The 15517-nt window shown below is 42.0% G+C and overlaps 1 protein-coding gene across 1 annotated transcript in view; it reads left to right on the forward strand.

Annotated features, from left to right (window-relative positions):
- The first annotated feature begins 1804 nt into the window (after window positions 1–1804).
- Window positions 1805–15517, forward strand: part of LOC116628062 (acyl-coenzyme A synthetase ACSM5, mitochondrial-like) — a 35645-nt gene continuing 21932 nt past the window's right edge. The window contains 5 exon segments of the mRNA XM_032398125.1: window positions 1805–2008; window positions 6679–6889; window positions 9478–9685; window positions 11905–12048; window positions 14191–14344. Coding sequence (XP_032254016.1) covers window positions 1805–2008; window positions 6679–6889; window positions 9478–9685; window positions 11905–12048; window positions 14191–14344 — 921 coding nt within the window.

Consider the following 15517-nt stretch of genomic DNA (forward strand, 5'->3'; position numbering starts at 1 on the left):
CTAATTCCACGTGTCTGGGGTGGGATCTGGGGTTCTGCAGGTGTCACAAGCTCCCAGGTGATGCTGATGCTGCTGTCCCATAGACCAGACTTTGAATAGCAGGACACTGAGACTGCCCTGTCCAGTACGGTAGCCACTAGCCACCTACGGCTGTTGAGCCCTTGGTATGTGGCTAGTCCAAACTGAGGTGTGCGCTAAGTGTGAAATAAATGTTGGATTGTGAGGACTTAGTACAAAAAAAAAAAAAAAAAAAAGAACGTAAAATATCTCTTTAGTAATTTCTTTTTACATTGATTACATGCTGAAATTGTAGGATATAACCGGTGCTGACCAAGAAAAGAGGGAAAGCTAAAAGAAAAAGAAAAGAAAACGTTTATTTGGGGTCTCAGAATTGCCATTCAGAGAACGCAGATTTGGGCAGCAACTCAAATAGTGCCACCCACCCCCACCCCCTACTCCAGGGAACAAAAGGCAAGGTTTGTTTTTGTTTTAAGAGAGAGGGGAAGTGGTCAGGAGAAAGAGAATCTTAAATAGGCTTACACCCAGCATGGAGCCACTGCAGGGGGCCGAGGCGGGGCTTGATCTCATGACCCTGAGATCATGACCTGAGCTGGAATCAAGAGTCGGACGCTTAACCGATGGAGCCCCCCAGGTGCCCCCAAAAGCATGGGTTTTTAAAGACAAAAGGGAATGTTTGTATATGTTGCTTACAAAGAATTTTGATTGATGTTGGTGGCAGAAAACTAATCCTGACTGAATATAGTTGATGGCTAAGGCTATCACTGAACAAAGTCTCCTACTGCAGCAAGTTGCAGGTATTGAGGCTGCGTCCTCGGAGTGTCTGTGGTTTGGCACAGTTCAAAAGTTCATGGTTCTACTGGTGAGGAGCCCACCTCCCTCATGGCTCATTTTAAAACCCATTGACATATATGACCCCATTTTATTTCATCTTTCATACTGGCTAAGTAAAATATTATTTTAATTCATTTCACCTGTTTCTTTTAATTTTTTTTTTTTTTTGAATGAAGCTACTAGAAAATTGTACATTACGGGTGTGGCTCACATTACATTTCCATTGGCTAGTGTTGCCCTAGAGCTTTCTTTGGCTTTGTCAGGCCAGTTCAGGATTTACCTTGGGAAAGTGGGCTTGGGAAGCCTTGAGAAGTGGGCTCTGAGACCCACAGAGATCCCTAGGCAGTGAGAGGTGGAAGGGATGGCTCTCAGGCTCAGAGAGAAGAAATGATCAAAATCACACTGTGGTGGATTTAAGACTAAGGCCCAATAAGCGCTGTGAATTGTGCAAGACTGTTGAATCTCAGATCTGTACCTCTGAAACAAATAATGCAATATATGTTAAGAAAGAAAAAAAGAAGAAGAAGAATGTAGCAGGAGGGGAAGAATGAAGGGGGGAAATCGGAGGGGGAGAAGAACCATGAGAGACAATGGACTCTGAAAAACAAACTGAGGGTTCTAGAGGGGAGGGGGGTGGGAGGATGGGTTAGCCTGGTGATGGGTATTGAGGAGGGCACGTTCTGCATGGAGCACTGGGTGTTATGCACAAACAATGAATCATGGAACACTATATCTAAAACTAATGATGTAATATATGGGTATTAACATAACAATAAAAAAATTAAAAAAAAAAAAAGACTAAGGCCCAAGACTATGTTTACAAGTCAGTGTGTACTGTAGTCACCATTGGGGCTGACTACAGGTTTCTCCTCCAGCTCAATCTCTCCACAGAGCCCAGAATTCAGGATCGTGTTCTCTCTCTTCTCTTTGGTGATAGGCTGCAGGCAATAACATGATGCCATGGCTAAGAGGATGGGTCCTCAAGGTGCTGAGAAATGCCCGGGGATTCTGTGGGCCTCGTGGGCAGCAACCAGCTCTCCCTGACCCTCAGAAAATTGTGGCTGCCTGGGAAGCCATCAGCCTGGGGAGGCAGCCAGTGCCTGAGTACTTCAACTTTGCCCATGATGTGCTGGACATGTGGAGTCAGCTGGAAAAGGTGAAGCCCACTGTGTCCTAGTGTCCCTCTTGGGCCTCAGAGGCTGCCCTCAGTTACCGTAGTGTGACTAAAGGCTACAACACAGGTGGACATTTTGACCTGGGAATTTTGCAAGTCCTAAAACTTAAATGGTTAGCATTTAAGCCTTAGGGAGAAAAAAGAATTATGACCAGGTTTCGTGAGCCTTAGACACTTAGCCCAATCTCTGATGTGTCTCATATTCCTGAACACAAATCACATAGTTGAGACAATTATGTCCCCTTTGATTCCCTTTCCATCATTCTGATCAAGCAAAAGAGAAAATTCTGTTCTGATTCTACTCTTCGTTAATATTTCTCCCACTGTTGTGTACTTCCCTTTTTTCTGAGAGAGAGAGCACAGAGGTGAGGGGCAGAGGGAGAGAGAGAATCTTAAGAAGGCTCCACACCCCATGCGGAGCCCACATGGGGCTCAATCTCACGACCCTGAGATCATGACCTGAGCCGAAATCAAGAGTCAGATACCTAACCGACTGAGTCACCCAGGTGTCCCTGGACTTCCCTTTTAAATAAGGAGAGAGCATGGCTGAGGCTCAAAGCTTTATTTACAGATCACAGCAGATATGTAGAATTGAATTAAAATTATCTTGATTTCTTTGTGTGTCTCTGAGCATATACTTCCTTTTTTTCCCCTCTTCTTTAGGTGTCTGCTGTGTATCTCTCTGTATTTTATAGTCACTTTTTATTTATGTTAAAGATGCTAACCTTTTATTTTATAGTAGGAGACTATAAACTTTATCTCAACACAATTTACTTATGTTAATTTTAAGAAGAGCTTGTATAAAGAAAAACAATGAGGAAAATAATACTATTAGTAGATTCAGTAAAAGTATACTGTTAGTGGATATAGTAAAGTATGAAGGTGGCTTTGTAGTCAGATAGACATGGTTCCTTGTACAAATGCCCTAAGCTCTTTGGATCTCAGTTTTCTCATCTATAAAATGGAAGTCATACTATCTGCCACCGGGAGTTGTTGTGAGAATAAAATGAGAAGCGTGTGTAAGAGATGGAGCTGGGGTGCCCCATTCCTGTCTACAAAATCTGAGCTCTTTTCCCACACTGGGATCGTCCTTGGAGGACTTCTCCTAAAGATAAATACAAATAGGCTTATATCAGCAAAAATGGTGGAATAAGGACTTTATAAAATTTTATCTTCTCTAAAAACAACAACAATAAAAAACCTTGGAAAAATTGCCAGAATCTACTTCTTAGAACTCTGGAAATTAACCAAAGGCTGGAATAGCTCAGGGAGTGTTTATTAAAGAAGCACTCATTAAAGATTTGGGTGAATCTCAGAATGCTCCTGAGATATTACCTTGTTATGCAAAAGTAACGTATCCCTTAGTGACAATTTTGGGAAAAGTCTAAAACACATCTGAGGAAGTTCAACTTTCAGAAACAGGAACCACCAGAAAATATTAGCCTCTCCATTATGTATGCATTTAGCAGCTTACTGAAGTCTGCCCTTGACAAAGTTGAACTGTACGTTTTTTAGACTTGATTGCCATTGAAGGAAAAATTATAAAGTTGCAAAAAAATGATTACATATCCCAAACTGATCTAGATACTCAAAGTAATCTTTATTAAAATCCCAGTAGACTTCTTTGCAGAAATAGATAAGCTTGTCCAAAGTTTCACGTGGAAAGGCAAGGGACCCATAATAACCACATCAGTCTTGATAAAGAAACACAACAGGACTCACACTTCCCTATTTCAAAACCTACTACTAAGTGACATTAATAAAGACTGTATGAGAAAAAAAAAGGCACTGTGACACTGGTAAAAAGACAGATAGGGATGAATGGGATAGAATTGAGTCCAGAAATAAACCCATAAATCTACGGTCAGTTGATTTTCAACAAAGGTGCCAGTAAATTCAAGGGGGAAAGAATCATCTTTCCAGGGCGCCTGGGTGGCTCAGTTGGTTAAGCGACTGCCTTCGGATCAGGTCATGATCCCGGAGTCCTGGGATCGAGCCCCACATCGGGCTTCCGGCTCAGCGGGGGAGCCTGCTTCTCCCTCTGACCCTCTCCCCTCTCATGCTGTTTCTCTCTCACTTGCTCTCTAATAAATAAATAAATAAAATCTTTAAAAAAAAATCATCTTTCCAGCTAGTGGTGCTGGCACATATTATATGATTCCATTCATATGAAATATCCAGAATAGGTAAATCCATAGAGACAGAAAGTAGATTAGTGGTTGCCAAGGGCTAGGGAGAGGGGGGAATAGGGAATGCCTGCTAATCTGTATGGTATTTCTTTTCAGGGTAATGAAAATGTTCTGGAATTAGGTTGTGGCAATGATTATACCACTTTGTGAATATACTAAAAACCATTGAATTGACCTTAAGGGTTCCCTATTGAGAATGATATTCACTGTGGGCTTTTCATAGATGGCTTTTATGATATTGAGGTGTGTTCCTTCTATCCCTACACTCTGAAGAGTTTTAATCAAGAAAGGATGCTGTATTTTGTCAAATGCTTTTTCTGCATCAATTGAGAGGACCATATGGTTCTTGTCTTTTATTAATGTGATCTATCACATTGATTGATTTGCGAATATTGAACCACCCTTGCATCCCATGAATAAATCCCACCTGGTCGTAATGGATAATCCTTTTAATGGACTGTTGGATCCTATTGGCTAGGATCTTGTTGAGTATTTTGGCATCCATGTTCATCAGGGATATTGGTCTGTAATTTTCCTTTTTGATGGGGTCTTTGCCTGGTTTTGGGATCATGGTAATGCTGGCTTCATCGAACAAGTTTGGAAGTTTTCCTTCTATTTCTATTTTTTGAAATAGCTTCAGTAGAGTAGGTATTACTTCTTCTTTAAATGTTTGGTAGGATTCCCCTGGGAAGCCATCTGGCCCTGGACTCTTGCTTATTGGGAGGTTTTTGATTACTGCTTCAATTTCGTTACTGGTTATTGGTCTATTCAGATTGTCTATTTCTTCCTGTTTCAGTCTTGGTAGTTTATAAGTTTCCAGGAAAGCATCCATTTCTTCCACGTTGCTTAATTTGTTGGCATATAGTTGCTGGTAATAATTTCTAATAACTGTTTCTATTTCCTTGGTGTTAGTCGTGATCTCTCCCCTTTCATCCATGATTTTATTAATTTGGGTCCTTTCCCTTTTCTTTTGAATAAGTCTGGCTAGAGGTTTATCGATCTTATTGATTCTTTCAAAGAACCAACTTCTAGTTTTATTGATTTGTTCTACTGTTTTTCTGGTTTCTATTTCATTGATATCTGCTCTAATCTTTATTATTTCTCTTCTCCTGCTCGGTTTAGGCTTTATTTGCTGTTCTTTCTCCAGCTCTTTTAGGTGTAAGGTTAGCTTGTGCATTTGGGATTTTTCTACTTTTTTGAGAGAGGCTTGGATGGCTATGTATTTCCCCCTTAGGACAGCCTTTGCAGTACCCCATAGATTTTGGACCGATGTGCTTTCATTCTCATTAGTTTCCATGAATTGTTTAAGTTCTTTAATTTCCTGGTTGACCCAATCATTCTTTAGCAGGATGCTCTTTAACTTCCAAGTGTTTGAATTCCTTCCAAATTTTTCTTGTGATTGAGTTCTAGTTTCAAAGCATTGTGGTCTGATAACAGGCAGGGAATAATCTCAATCTTTTGATATCTGCTGAGACCTGATTTGTAACTCAGTATGTGGTTCATTCTGGAGAAAGTTCCGTGTGCACTCAAGAAGAATGAGTATTCTGTTGTTTTAGGATGGAATGTTCTGTATATATCTACAAAGTCCATCTGGTCCAATGTGTCATTCAAAGCTCTTGTTTCTTTGTTGATCTTTTGCTTAGATGATCTGTCCATTGCTGAGAGGGGAGTGTTGAGGTCTCCTGCTATTAATGTATTATTATCAATATGTTTCTTTATTTTGGTTATTAATTGGTTTATATAATTGGCTGCTCCCATGTTGGGGGCATAGATATTTATAATTGTTAGATCTTGTATCATTGAACACTACATCAAAAACTAATGATGTACTATATGTTGGCTAACAGAACATAATTAGAAAATTTAAAAAATAAAGCAAAAAAAACCCATTGTAAGTTGAAAATATCATAATTGGAAAATGCATTTAATACACCTAACCTACTGAGCATCATAGCATAGCCTCGCCTACTTTCAACATGCTCAGAACACTTATGTTAGTTAGATGGCAAAACTATCTAACACAAAGGCTACTTTATAATAAAGTGTTAAAAATCTCAAAAAAAAAGCCCATTAAATTGTGCACTTCAGAAAAGTGAATTTTATGGCATGAGAATTATATCTCAAGAAGAGAGGAGGATACAGAACAGTATGAATCATATGCTACCTTTTGCATTAAAAAGGTGGTACAGAAAACAGAATATACTTACTGTTTGCCTAAAGAAACACTGAATGGATATGCAAGAAACTAATAATATTGGTTACACATTGAGGCAGGTGAAGTGGAGAACAGGATAGATGGGCGCAAGGATGGGAGTAAGCCTTCTCAATGCATCTTTTTGTTGTTTTGAATTGGAACCCCGTGACTGTAATAACTACAGAAAAATAAAATTAAAAAAAACAACAAGCAAACAAAAATCCTCAACAAATGTTTTCTATTTCTTTTCTGCCAACACTGCTGTCTAGGCTGGGCACCGGCCCCGGATCCCCGCATTCTGGTGGGTCAATGGCAAGGGAACAGAGGTCAAGTGGAACTTTGAGGAGCTGGGGGAGCAGTCCAGGAAGGTGGCTAATGTGCTCCAGGACATGTGTGGCCTTCAGCCTGGGGACAGGATGATGCTGGTGCTCCCGCGGCTCCCAGAGTGGTGGCTGGTCAGCGTGGCATGCATACGGACAGGTCAGTGAGCGGGGCTGAGACTACCAGTTGGGGTGGACACACCTGCCAGAGTTTTGCATAGTCCACATGGTTTGGGAGATGGAACAAAGAGAACCGTGTGGAGTTTTGTTTACCTCCCCTTTGCCCCACAATCACAAATTTGAGCACAAGGGTCAGATGGTAATGTAACTGATGAAAGTAGGTCAGTGTGAGGCAGTAGGGAGCAGTGGGGACTGCAGTAAACTGGAGCTCACATGCCTCATCACACAGGGACAAGTGCTTCTCGACCCAGCCAGATGTTTCCAGGTGTGAAGGAGGGACAGTATTGCCAGCACTTCTGACTTTGTGATAGAAAACTGGATTTTTATGAAAAAAAAAAACAAACAAAACAACTTCTAATCTTTTACTGTTGAGAACTAAATAAACTTTTAAAAAATTCTGAGTAGACAAACCAAACATATTTTTTTTTTTGCTGGTTTTGGTTTAGAAGCCACTAGTGTGTGGAGAGTAATGCAATTATGGATAAGAGATCTTCATAATCAATCTACATTAGTTTCACTCTTAGACTTTATGGCTCTCACCACCACAGCATCTACCAGCTCCCAAGGGAAAGAAGAGAAGGACAAAATAATCAAAGCAATAAGATTAGCCCTTGAGGGTTCCTCCTCCTGCTGTTATGAATGGCCAAAGCAGTGGGCCATTGATCTTCCTGGGATGATTCTTCCAGCAGAGGAGGCAAAAGGACACAGTCCATAGAACTCAGAGAGCCTCTGCTGACCCTGTCTGATGCTCTTATTGGAAGGGCTGGGCGTTTTTTTTGCTGATTTTACAAAAGCAAGACAACTACTTTTGGTGGAGAGCTGGTTTCTCCATCCACTGGGAACTTTCCACCACTTGAAATGTCCACCCCCTCCCAATCATGTCCACAGAACAATCTACCTGAAATACAGCTGTTTTCACAAATAATGTTTGCAAAACAGAGGGATACAAACTTACACCAGAGAATTAGCTTTTTTATATGAACAAGTTTAGTCAACCATTTTGTGACTGGATTGTCAAAAAAAAAAAAAAAAAGCAGGAACTTTCATTTTATTTTTATATATTTTTGCACAATATATAAAAGTGAACACCATTCTAGTGTATCCAGCTAGAGGAAAAGAAAGAGGCACACAGGTTTAGGGAGTTCTCCATATTCTTCCATGACATATAAGGTTTATTTAAATGAGGGCCAAGGTAAGGGAGCCCTCATACTTTTCTTGAGGCCTACTATATGCTAGGCACTGTGTTGGGCACTTTGCATGATCAAAACTTCCTTTTGGGGTATTATTTTCATTCTTTTCCCTATTACCTAGATGTCCCCAGTTCCCCCAGTTAGGCAGCTTCACCCATTTCTTTGATGTCCAAATAAAATAACTCAAGACAACAACACATATGACTATGTCAAGCCCAGCATCCTCTCCAACATCTTAGAGGATACCCAAGCTGGATGTCCTCACATTCTCACATTCTTCTGATGTGCACTGATCACCTCTCTTCCAGTCTAAGGTATTGGACTCATTTCTCTTGCTGACAGCCCCAGCTCTCCACCCTCTGACTGGGCTCCCAAAGCACCACACACAACTCTGGTGGGACAGACTTGTTCTGGAAATAGCTAAAGCAGAGAGATGAACCAAAGAAACACCGTTTAGCTCCAAAAGTGTTCATGCTGGGGTTTAAATCCTGTAAAAGTTTAGGAAATAAAGGGAAGGGTAATGAGAACTCTGGTTTGGCTCCTACACCATTTGGGATTGGTCTCTTCCTCTGTTTACTGGCCTCACTCACTGGCCATGGCAGGATGATCGATTCCTTTAGGATCTCTTCTCATCTGTGAAATGAGAGTGCTGCGTTCCATGGGGGTGTTTACATCCTCCGTTCTGAGATACACAGGTGGTTTTTCAGGTGTCTGATTAAAATTTGTTCCTGCTTTCCACTTCCTCATCCTTTCCCCTTGGGAAAAGATGGACTCAGCTACCTTCAGCATGGCTTTGGTTGAAGTTATATGAGTCCTGGAGCTCCCACCTACTATATCTGCCTTCCTGCCTCCCACCCCAAGAGATCCACTCTCAACACTAGGATTTGTTGTAGCCTTTTGTTTGCAGGCAGGGAAAACCATTGAGCTAGGTTATCTCTAAGGCAATAAAATATAATATTCGAGATCATGGACGCCTAGGCTTACTACCTCCTGGATTCACTATCCCAGCTCTACAAAATGTTAGCCATGTGACCTTGGGCAAGTTATCCCATTTAATTAAGGCATCAGGGTCTGTCTTAATTGTTGCTGTTGTTGTTGTTGTTTTAATCTGCAAAATGGGTGAAATAATAGCATCTACTCTCCAGGGTTGCGAGAATTAAATAAAATAAGGCATGTATAGTTCTTAGCATGTGTAAGTGCTCCATAAACATAGTCTGGATTTCATTATTATCATTATTGTTACCTTTGCCAGTTCAGGCATTCCATCTCTTTCTAGTCCCTTCCTGTTCCTATCTCTGATGGGGAAATCTGGTCTGGACCTCTTCACAGGGGTCTTCCCCTGTCGTCCAGTCAACATCCCTTCTCTGTGTGATTCCAGGGGCTGTCATGATCCCAGGTGTCTCTCAGCTGACAGAGAAGGACCTCAGATATCGGCTGCAGGCGTCCGGGGCCAAGTCCATTATCACCAGTGACTCCCTGGCTCCGTGGGTGGACGCCATTAGCGCCGACTGTCCCTCCCTCCGGTCCAAGCTACTGGTGTCAGACGGCAGTCGGCCAGGCTGGATGAACTTCAGGGAACTCCTCCAGTAAGTTGGGGCTCTCCAGAGAACAACATAAAGACGAGGCCAAGGCTTTTCCCCTTTAAGTAATAGGAGATGGAATGCATCACTGATTGTTCAGGAAGAGAGTAAACCAGAAAGGAGCACTCACTGGGGCCAGATGGACCTGAGACCTAATCCTGGTGACCACTTTAAGATCCTTCAAAGTCACTCGCTGAGGCAGTACTAGAATCATCATTAGCTTTTCTGGGCGTCATTTACTTCAATAATGGTGGTGGTGGTTGCAGAGCTATTAGCCAGAGTAAACAAGATAACCCATAGGATGCATTTAGGACATAGTAGGTGATCAATTAATAATATAATAATAGCTACCATGCATCGTGTGTTTAGTGTATGCCAGGCATAGTGCTAGGTAAGCATTTATTTACATTCATTCATGCACCAAGGTGTAATGAACATCTATTTTGTTATAAGCATTGTGTTTGGTGCTCAGAGCCCAGTAATGAATCAGACTTCGTCTTATTTAATCCTTGGAAAAAACCCTATGAAATGCACTTTAACCCAATTTTACAGGTGAAGAACTGATAAGTAAAGTGACTTATGCAAGATGCTAACAAGTAGTTACATCAGATTGGGACAGAACCAAAAGCCCTTTGCCTTTGAGCAATGCCCTGGTGGAAGCCTACCTGGGAATTTGAGATTTTGTCTTGATCAGAAGCAGAAGCAAAAAGGGGCCCTGTCAGGGGCCTGCACCATTAAGTCACAAATGCCCATCCCACAGACCAGCTGTCTCACATTCACCTGGGTGTTGTTCTACTTTGTTTTATTTATTTATTTTTTACTAATATCAACATTTGTCTCTTATCAGTAGCTTCATTTGAAAAAGAACTATGTGCCACATTCTCTTAAATGTGTCACAGTTTTTAGGATAAGACCCACAAGCATGCATTGTAAATAATGTATCCTGTATTTTCCAAAATATTCTATTTCCAACATATGGCTTTTTAAAAATCCTATATTATTATATTTCAATGTAGTGATTAGCAGCAGAAACTGAAACAGAAGATACTTAACATGTGTAGGTAATAAAGTTAAGTACAAAAGATATATTTCTAAGTTTGCCGACATGGTAAATACTCTTCAGATTGTTCTTGCCTACCCTAGAATGCAAACTTTCTACCCTAAGATTATGGAAAATTCTCTTTTTAAAATTTTATTTAGCTATTTATCTTCAGGTGCTGTTTTAAATTCAGGTTCTAAGGCCCCCCCATCTGACTTATGTAACCAGACATACCTGAGCTAAGGCCCTGGGACTCTGTGTTGTAAGAGATCTGCCCAGATGATTTCTGTGAGCTGTCAGGTTGGCCTAGACCAGTGATTCTCAATTTCGACTGTCATCAGAATTAACTGAGGAGCTTTAAAAAAAAAACAAACACACACAAAAAAACCACAGGGGCACCCAGGTGGCTCAGTCAGTTAAGCATCCAACTCTTGATTTCAGCTCAGGTCATGATCTCAGGGTTCATGGGACAGAGCCCTGTGTTGCATTCTGCGCTGGGCATGGAGCCTGCTTAACATTCTCTCTCTCCCTCTCCCCCTACCACCTCCCCCTGCCACTGCCCTTCAAGTGCTCATGCGCACTCTCTGTCTCAAAAACAAAAAGCAAAAAACAAAACCACAAAAAAACCCCCAATGCCTAGGCCCACCATTGAAGATTCTGGTTTTTCTCCAGGGTGGGGCCTAAGCAATGGTATTTCTTTTAAAAACTCACCTGGTGCTCCTATGGTGTAGCCAGGGTTGAGAACCAGTCGGTGAGAAGATTCTCCAGATCACAGAACTTTAGGAATTATGCAGATCTCAAATGTCTGAATTTAGGGAACCCTTCAGCCCTAAACTATTGGGAATTGAGGTGGGCGTGAGGCTGTGCCCCATTGTGCAGAAGCATAGGCACGGAAACGTGCGTGTTCCACCAGAAAGTCCTCCTGCCCTGGTGGAGGAGCACAGGCTCTTTTGAGTGAGTCACTGCACCATTTTTGAGCCTCCATTTCCTTATTTACAAAGGCTTCTAATGAGAGTAGTACCTATGCCGGGAGGTCATCGTAGGGCCCAGAGATGCAAGCTGGAGCTTCCAGCACAGTGCCTCACATGGAGTATTTATTAAAATGGCAGCCAGTATTGTTATAAATATTATTATTATGACTATTTTTACTAGTTGTAATGCTACCGAGGATTTTTATATTTTACAGTGAGGCATCCACAGAGCACAACTGTGTGAGGACCAAGAGTCAAGACCCTCTGGCCATCTACTTCACAAGTGGCACCACCGGGGCCCCCAAGATGGTTGAGCACTCCCAGGCCAGCTACGGACTGGGTTTTGTGGCCAGTGGAAGGTACCAGGGGACAGTTCATGTGCTGGGTCCAAGGAAAGAAAGTAGGGAGTGAGCTGGAGGAATGTGAGTAAGGTGCACAGTGGCAAGAGTGAGGTCAGAGAGCTAACAAAGTGGCAAATCCAGTAGAATCTGAAGGCTTTGGGCTTTACTTTGAGAGAGGTGAGAAGCCATTGGAGGTTTTTTGTTTCTATTTTTGTTTTTAATTGTGGTAAAAGATACTTCACATAAAATTAACCATTTTTAAGTGTAGACTTCAGTGTCATTAAGGACATTCACGTTGTGCAGTCATCCCCACCGTCCATCTCGGAACGTTTCCATTTTGCAAATCTGAATCCACATTACCTAATACACATTACACAATAATTCCCCATTCCCTCCCTGCTCCCCCCTGACAACCGCCATTCTACTTTCTGTCTCTATGAACTTGACTACTCTGGGAACTGCCTATAGGTGGAATTATACAGTATTTTTCCTTTGATGTCTGACTCATTTCACTTAGCATAATGTCCTCAAGTTTCATCCACGTTGTAGCAGGTGTCAGAATTTCCTTCCTTGTTAAGGCTCAACAATATTACCATGTGTGTGACGTACCAGTGTTGTTTACCCAGTCACCCATGGATGGACACTTGGGGTGCTCCCCAACTTTTCGGCTGTTGTGACTAGTCCTGCTCTTAACATGGGTATATAAGCATGTCTTTCCAAAACTCTGCCTTCAGTTCTTTTGAGCATATACCCAGAAGTGGCATTGCTGGATTGTACGGTGATTCTATGTTTAATTTTCTGAGGAACACTGGAGTATTTTGAGCAGAGGATTGACGTGATCTGATTTTTTTTTTTTTTTAAAGGATCTCGCAGGAGTTTGGGTTGAGAATAAACTGTAGGGGGCAAGAGATGAAGCAGAGGCCCACCTCAGAGAACAGTCGCGTTAAGAGGCAAAGGTGGAGGCTTCCCCGGGGCAGGGAGTGAGAGGAGCTAAGATTCTGAATGTATTGTGAACGTAGGCCTGATAAGGTCTCCTGACAGATTTGACATGAAGCAAGAGAGAAAGTGAAGAGTCAGGGATGATGCCAGGTTTTATGGCCTGAACAACCAGAAGCATTAACTGATAGCAGGAAGACTGGGATGAGCTGTCTGGTGGGAGGAACATGAGTCTGTGTTTGGCGTTCTGAGTTTGAGATGCTTAGTAGACATCTCCATACCCTGAGTTAAGAATGGAGATACTGGGGAGGCAGTTGGAGAGATTCATGTGTAGAGTAGTGGGAAAGATTCATGCTGGAATTATCAGCAAGGTGGTCCTTAATGCCATGAGATTGGATGAGATCGGTGAAAAAGTAATGGACACCGAGAAGAGAAGAGGCCTCAGCGCTGAATGCCTGAGGCCTTTCCACAACGAAGGGAGAAGCAAGGAAAACTCAGAGGAGAAGACCAAGAAGGAGCAGCCATTGAGTAGGTTGAGGACCAGGAGACCATGTGTCCCAGAATCCAGGTGCAGAACATGATCACTTTTCTATGCTCACAAGCACTGCTTCCCCTTCCTGGGATGTCCTTCCTTCTCAGCCTCCCCTGGGTAGCTCCTATGCATCATTACATCTCGCTCAGACCTCACCTCCTCTGGGGAAGCATTTCTCAGACCCCATCTCCAACTTTTCTCTGGGTTAGGTGCCCGTTCTCTGTAATTGCATAAAGCTCTGTGTTTAACTCTACGAAAGCTTGCTCTCCACCGGCCTCCTGGATGTTGATACTTACTAACCTATAAGCCCCCCAAAGCAACACTAATCATTCTTTCCTAGACTCTGATGACAAGTCCAGAATAAGTGTTGAATAAAGAATGTGCCCTCATCACATTGTATGGAGCTAATGTGTTCCCTTACTAGTGATCACTCCCACTAGACTGTGAACTCTTAAAAGCATGGGAGCTGTCTTTTTAATTCTATATCCTTCACCTCGGGCATAAATACCTAGAATATGTTCAATAAATGCTTGTTGAGACAAAGATTGACTTTATGGTTCTTGTACAGATTTGATAACTATAAGTGAGTACCCACTATGGGCAAGGTTCCAAATAAAGTAACATGGGTAATGTAATCCTTTTTAAAGGTAGAAGCATTGCTGAAGGTTCTGACTTTCTTTAATTTTTGGCAGACGGTGGGCGGACTTGACCAAATCGGACATCTTCTGGAACACGTCTGACACTGGCTGGGTAAAGGCAGCTTGGACCCTCTTCTCTGCCTGGTCTAATGGATCTTGCATTTTTGTGCATGAGCTGCCCCGAGTCGATGCCAAGATTATTCTGAATGTAAGAAACAACATGGCTTATGTGTTGGATGTAAATGAGATGAATAGAATATAGTTTTTGAATTTGCAGGAGAAAAGGCATGGATAAGTGACCCTAAGCCTTCTTTAGTGTGGATATTAAAAAAATGGCTCCCAGGACGTTCAGTAATCTGATTCCTGCCCACCTGTCTACCTTCAATTATTGCCTATCCTCTAACTAGATCCCTAGACATAAGACCATTTCATATCTCTAAACATCTGCATAATCTATTTTTTCTGCATTGGGTGCCTCTCCTTCCACCACTTTCTTCCCTATGCTCCTGTTAAAACCCTAGTTATTTTTCAAAACTTTGGGGAAAATCATAATCAGAGTGGGTTCTTAACACATATTGATTATTATTGCCACTGTCAAGCTCACCATCATCATTATTCAACTGAGGGCTTTATCAGCCAGTGTGTGCCTTGTCCCTCTACTGGCCCCCCGCCCTTACATGGTGTATTAGTTATCTATGGTAGTCAGTTACCCCAAAACCTAACAGCTTAAAACAAACATTTATCATCTCAGTGTCTGGTGGTCAGGAGGCTGGGAGCAACCTAATAGCTGGTTCTGAATTAGGACCTCTCATGAGGTTGTAGTCAAGATGTCAGCTAGGTATATCCATGTTCAGAGCAGCATTATTACTAATAGCCCAAAGGTGGAAGCAACCCAAGTCCCATCGGCAGATAAATGAATAAACAAGATGTGGTACATACATACAATGGAATATTATTCAGCCTTTATTTTTTTAAATTTAATTTTATTATGTTATGTTAATCACCATACATCATTAGTTTTTGATGTAGTGTTCCACGCTTCATTGTTTTCGTATAACACCCAGTGCCCCATGCAGTACATGCCCTCCTTAATACCCATCACCGGGCTAATCCATCTCCCCACCTCCCTCCCCTCTAACACCCTCAGTTTGTTTCTCAGAGTCCATAGTCTCTCATGGTTCATCTCTCCCTCTGATTTCCCCCCCTTCTCTTTTCCGTTCCTTCTACTAATGTCCTCCCGGCTATTCCTTATGTTCCACAAATAAGTGAAACCATATAATTGACTGTCTCTGCTTGACTTATTTCATTTAGCATAATCTCCTCTAGTCCCATCCATGTTGATGTAAAAGTTGGGTATTCATCCTTTCTGGTGGCTGAGTAA

Source organism: Phoca vitulina, unplaced genomic scaffold (assembly GCF_004348235.1).
Source record: "Phoca vitulina isolate PV1807 unplaced genomic scaffold, GSC_HSeal_1.0 scaffold110, whole genome shotgun sequence".
NCBI lineage: Eukaryota > Metazoa > Chordata > Mammalia > Carnivora > Phocidae > Phoca > Phoca vitulina.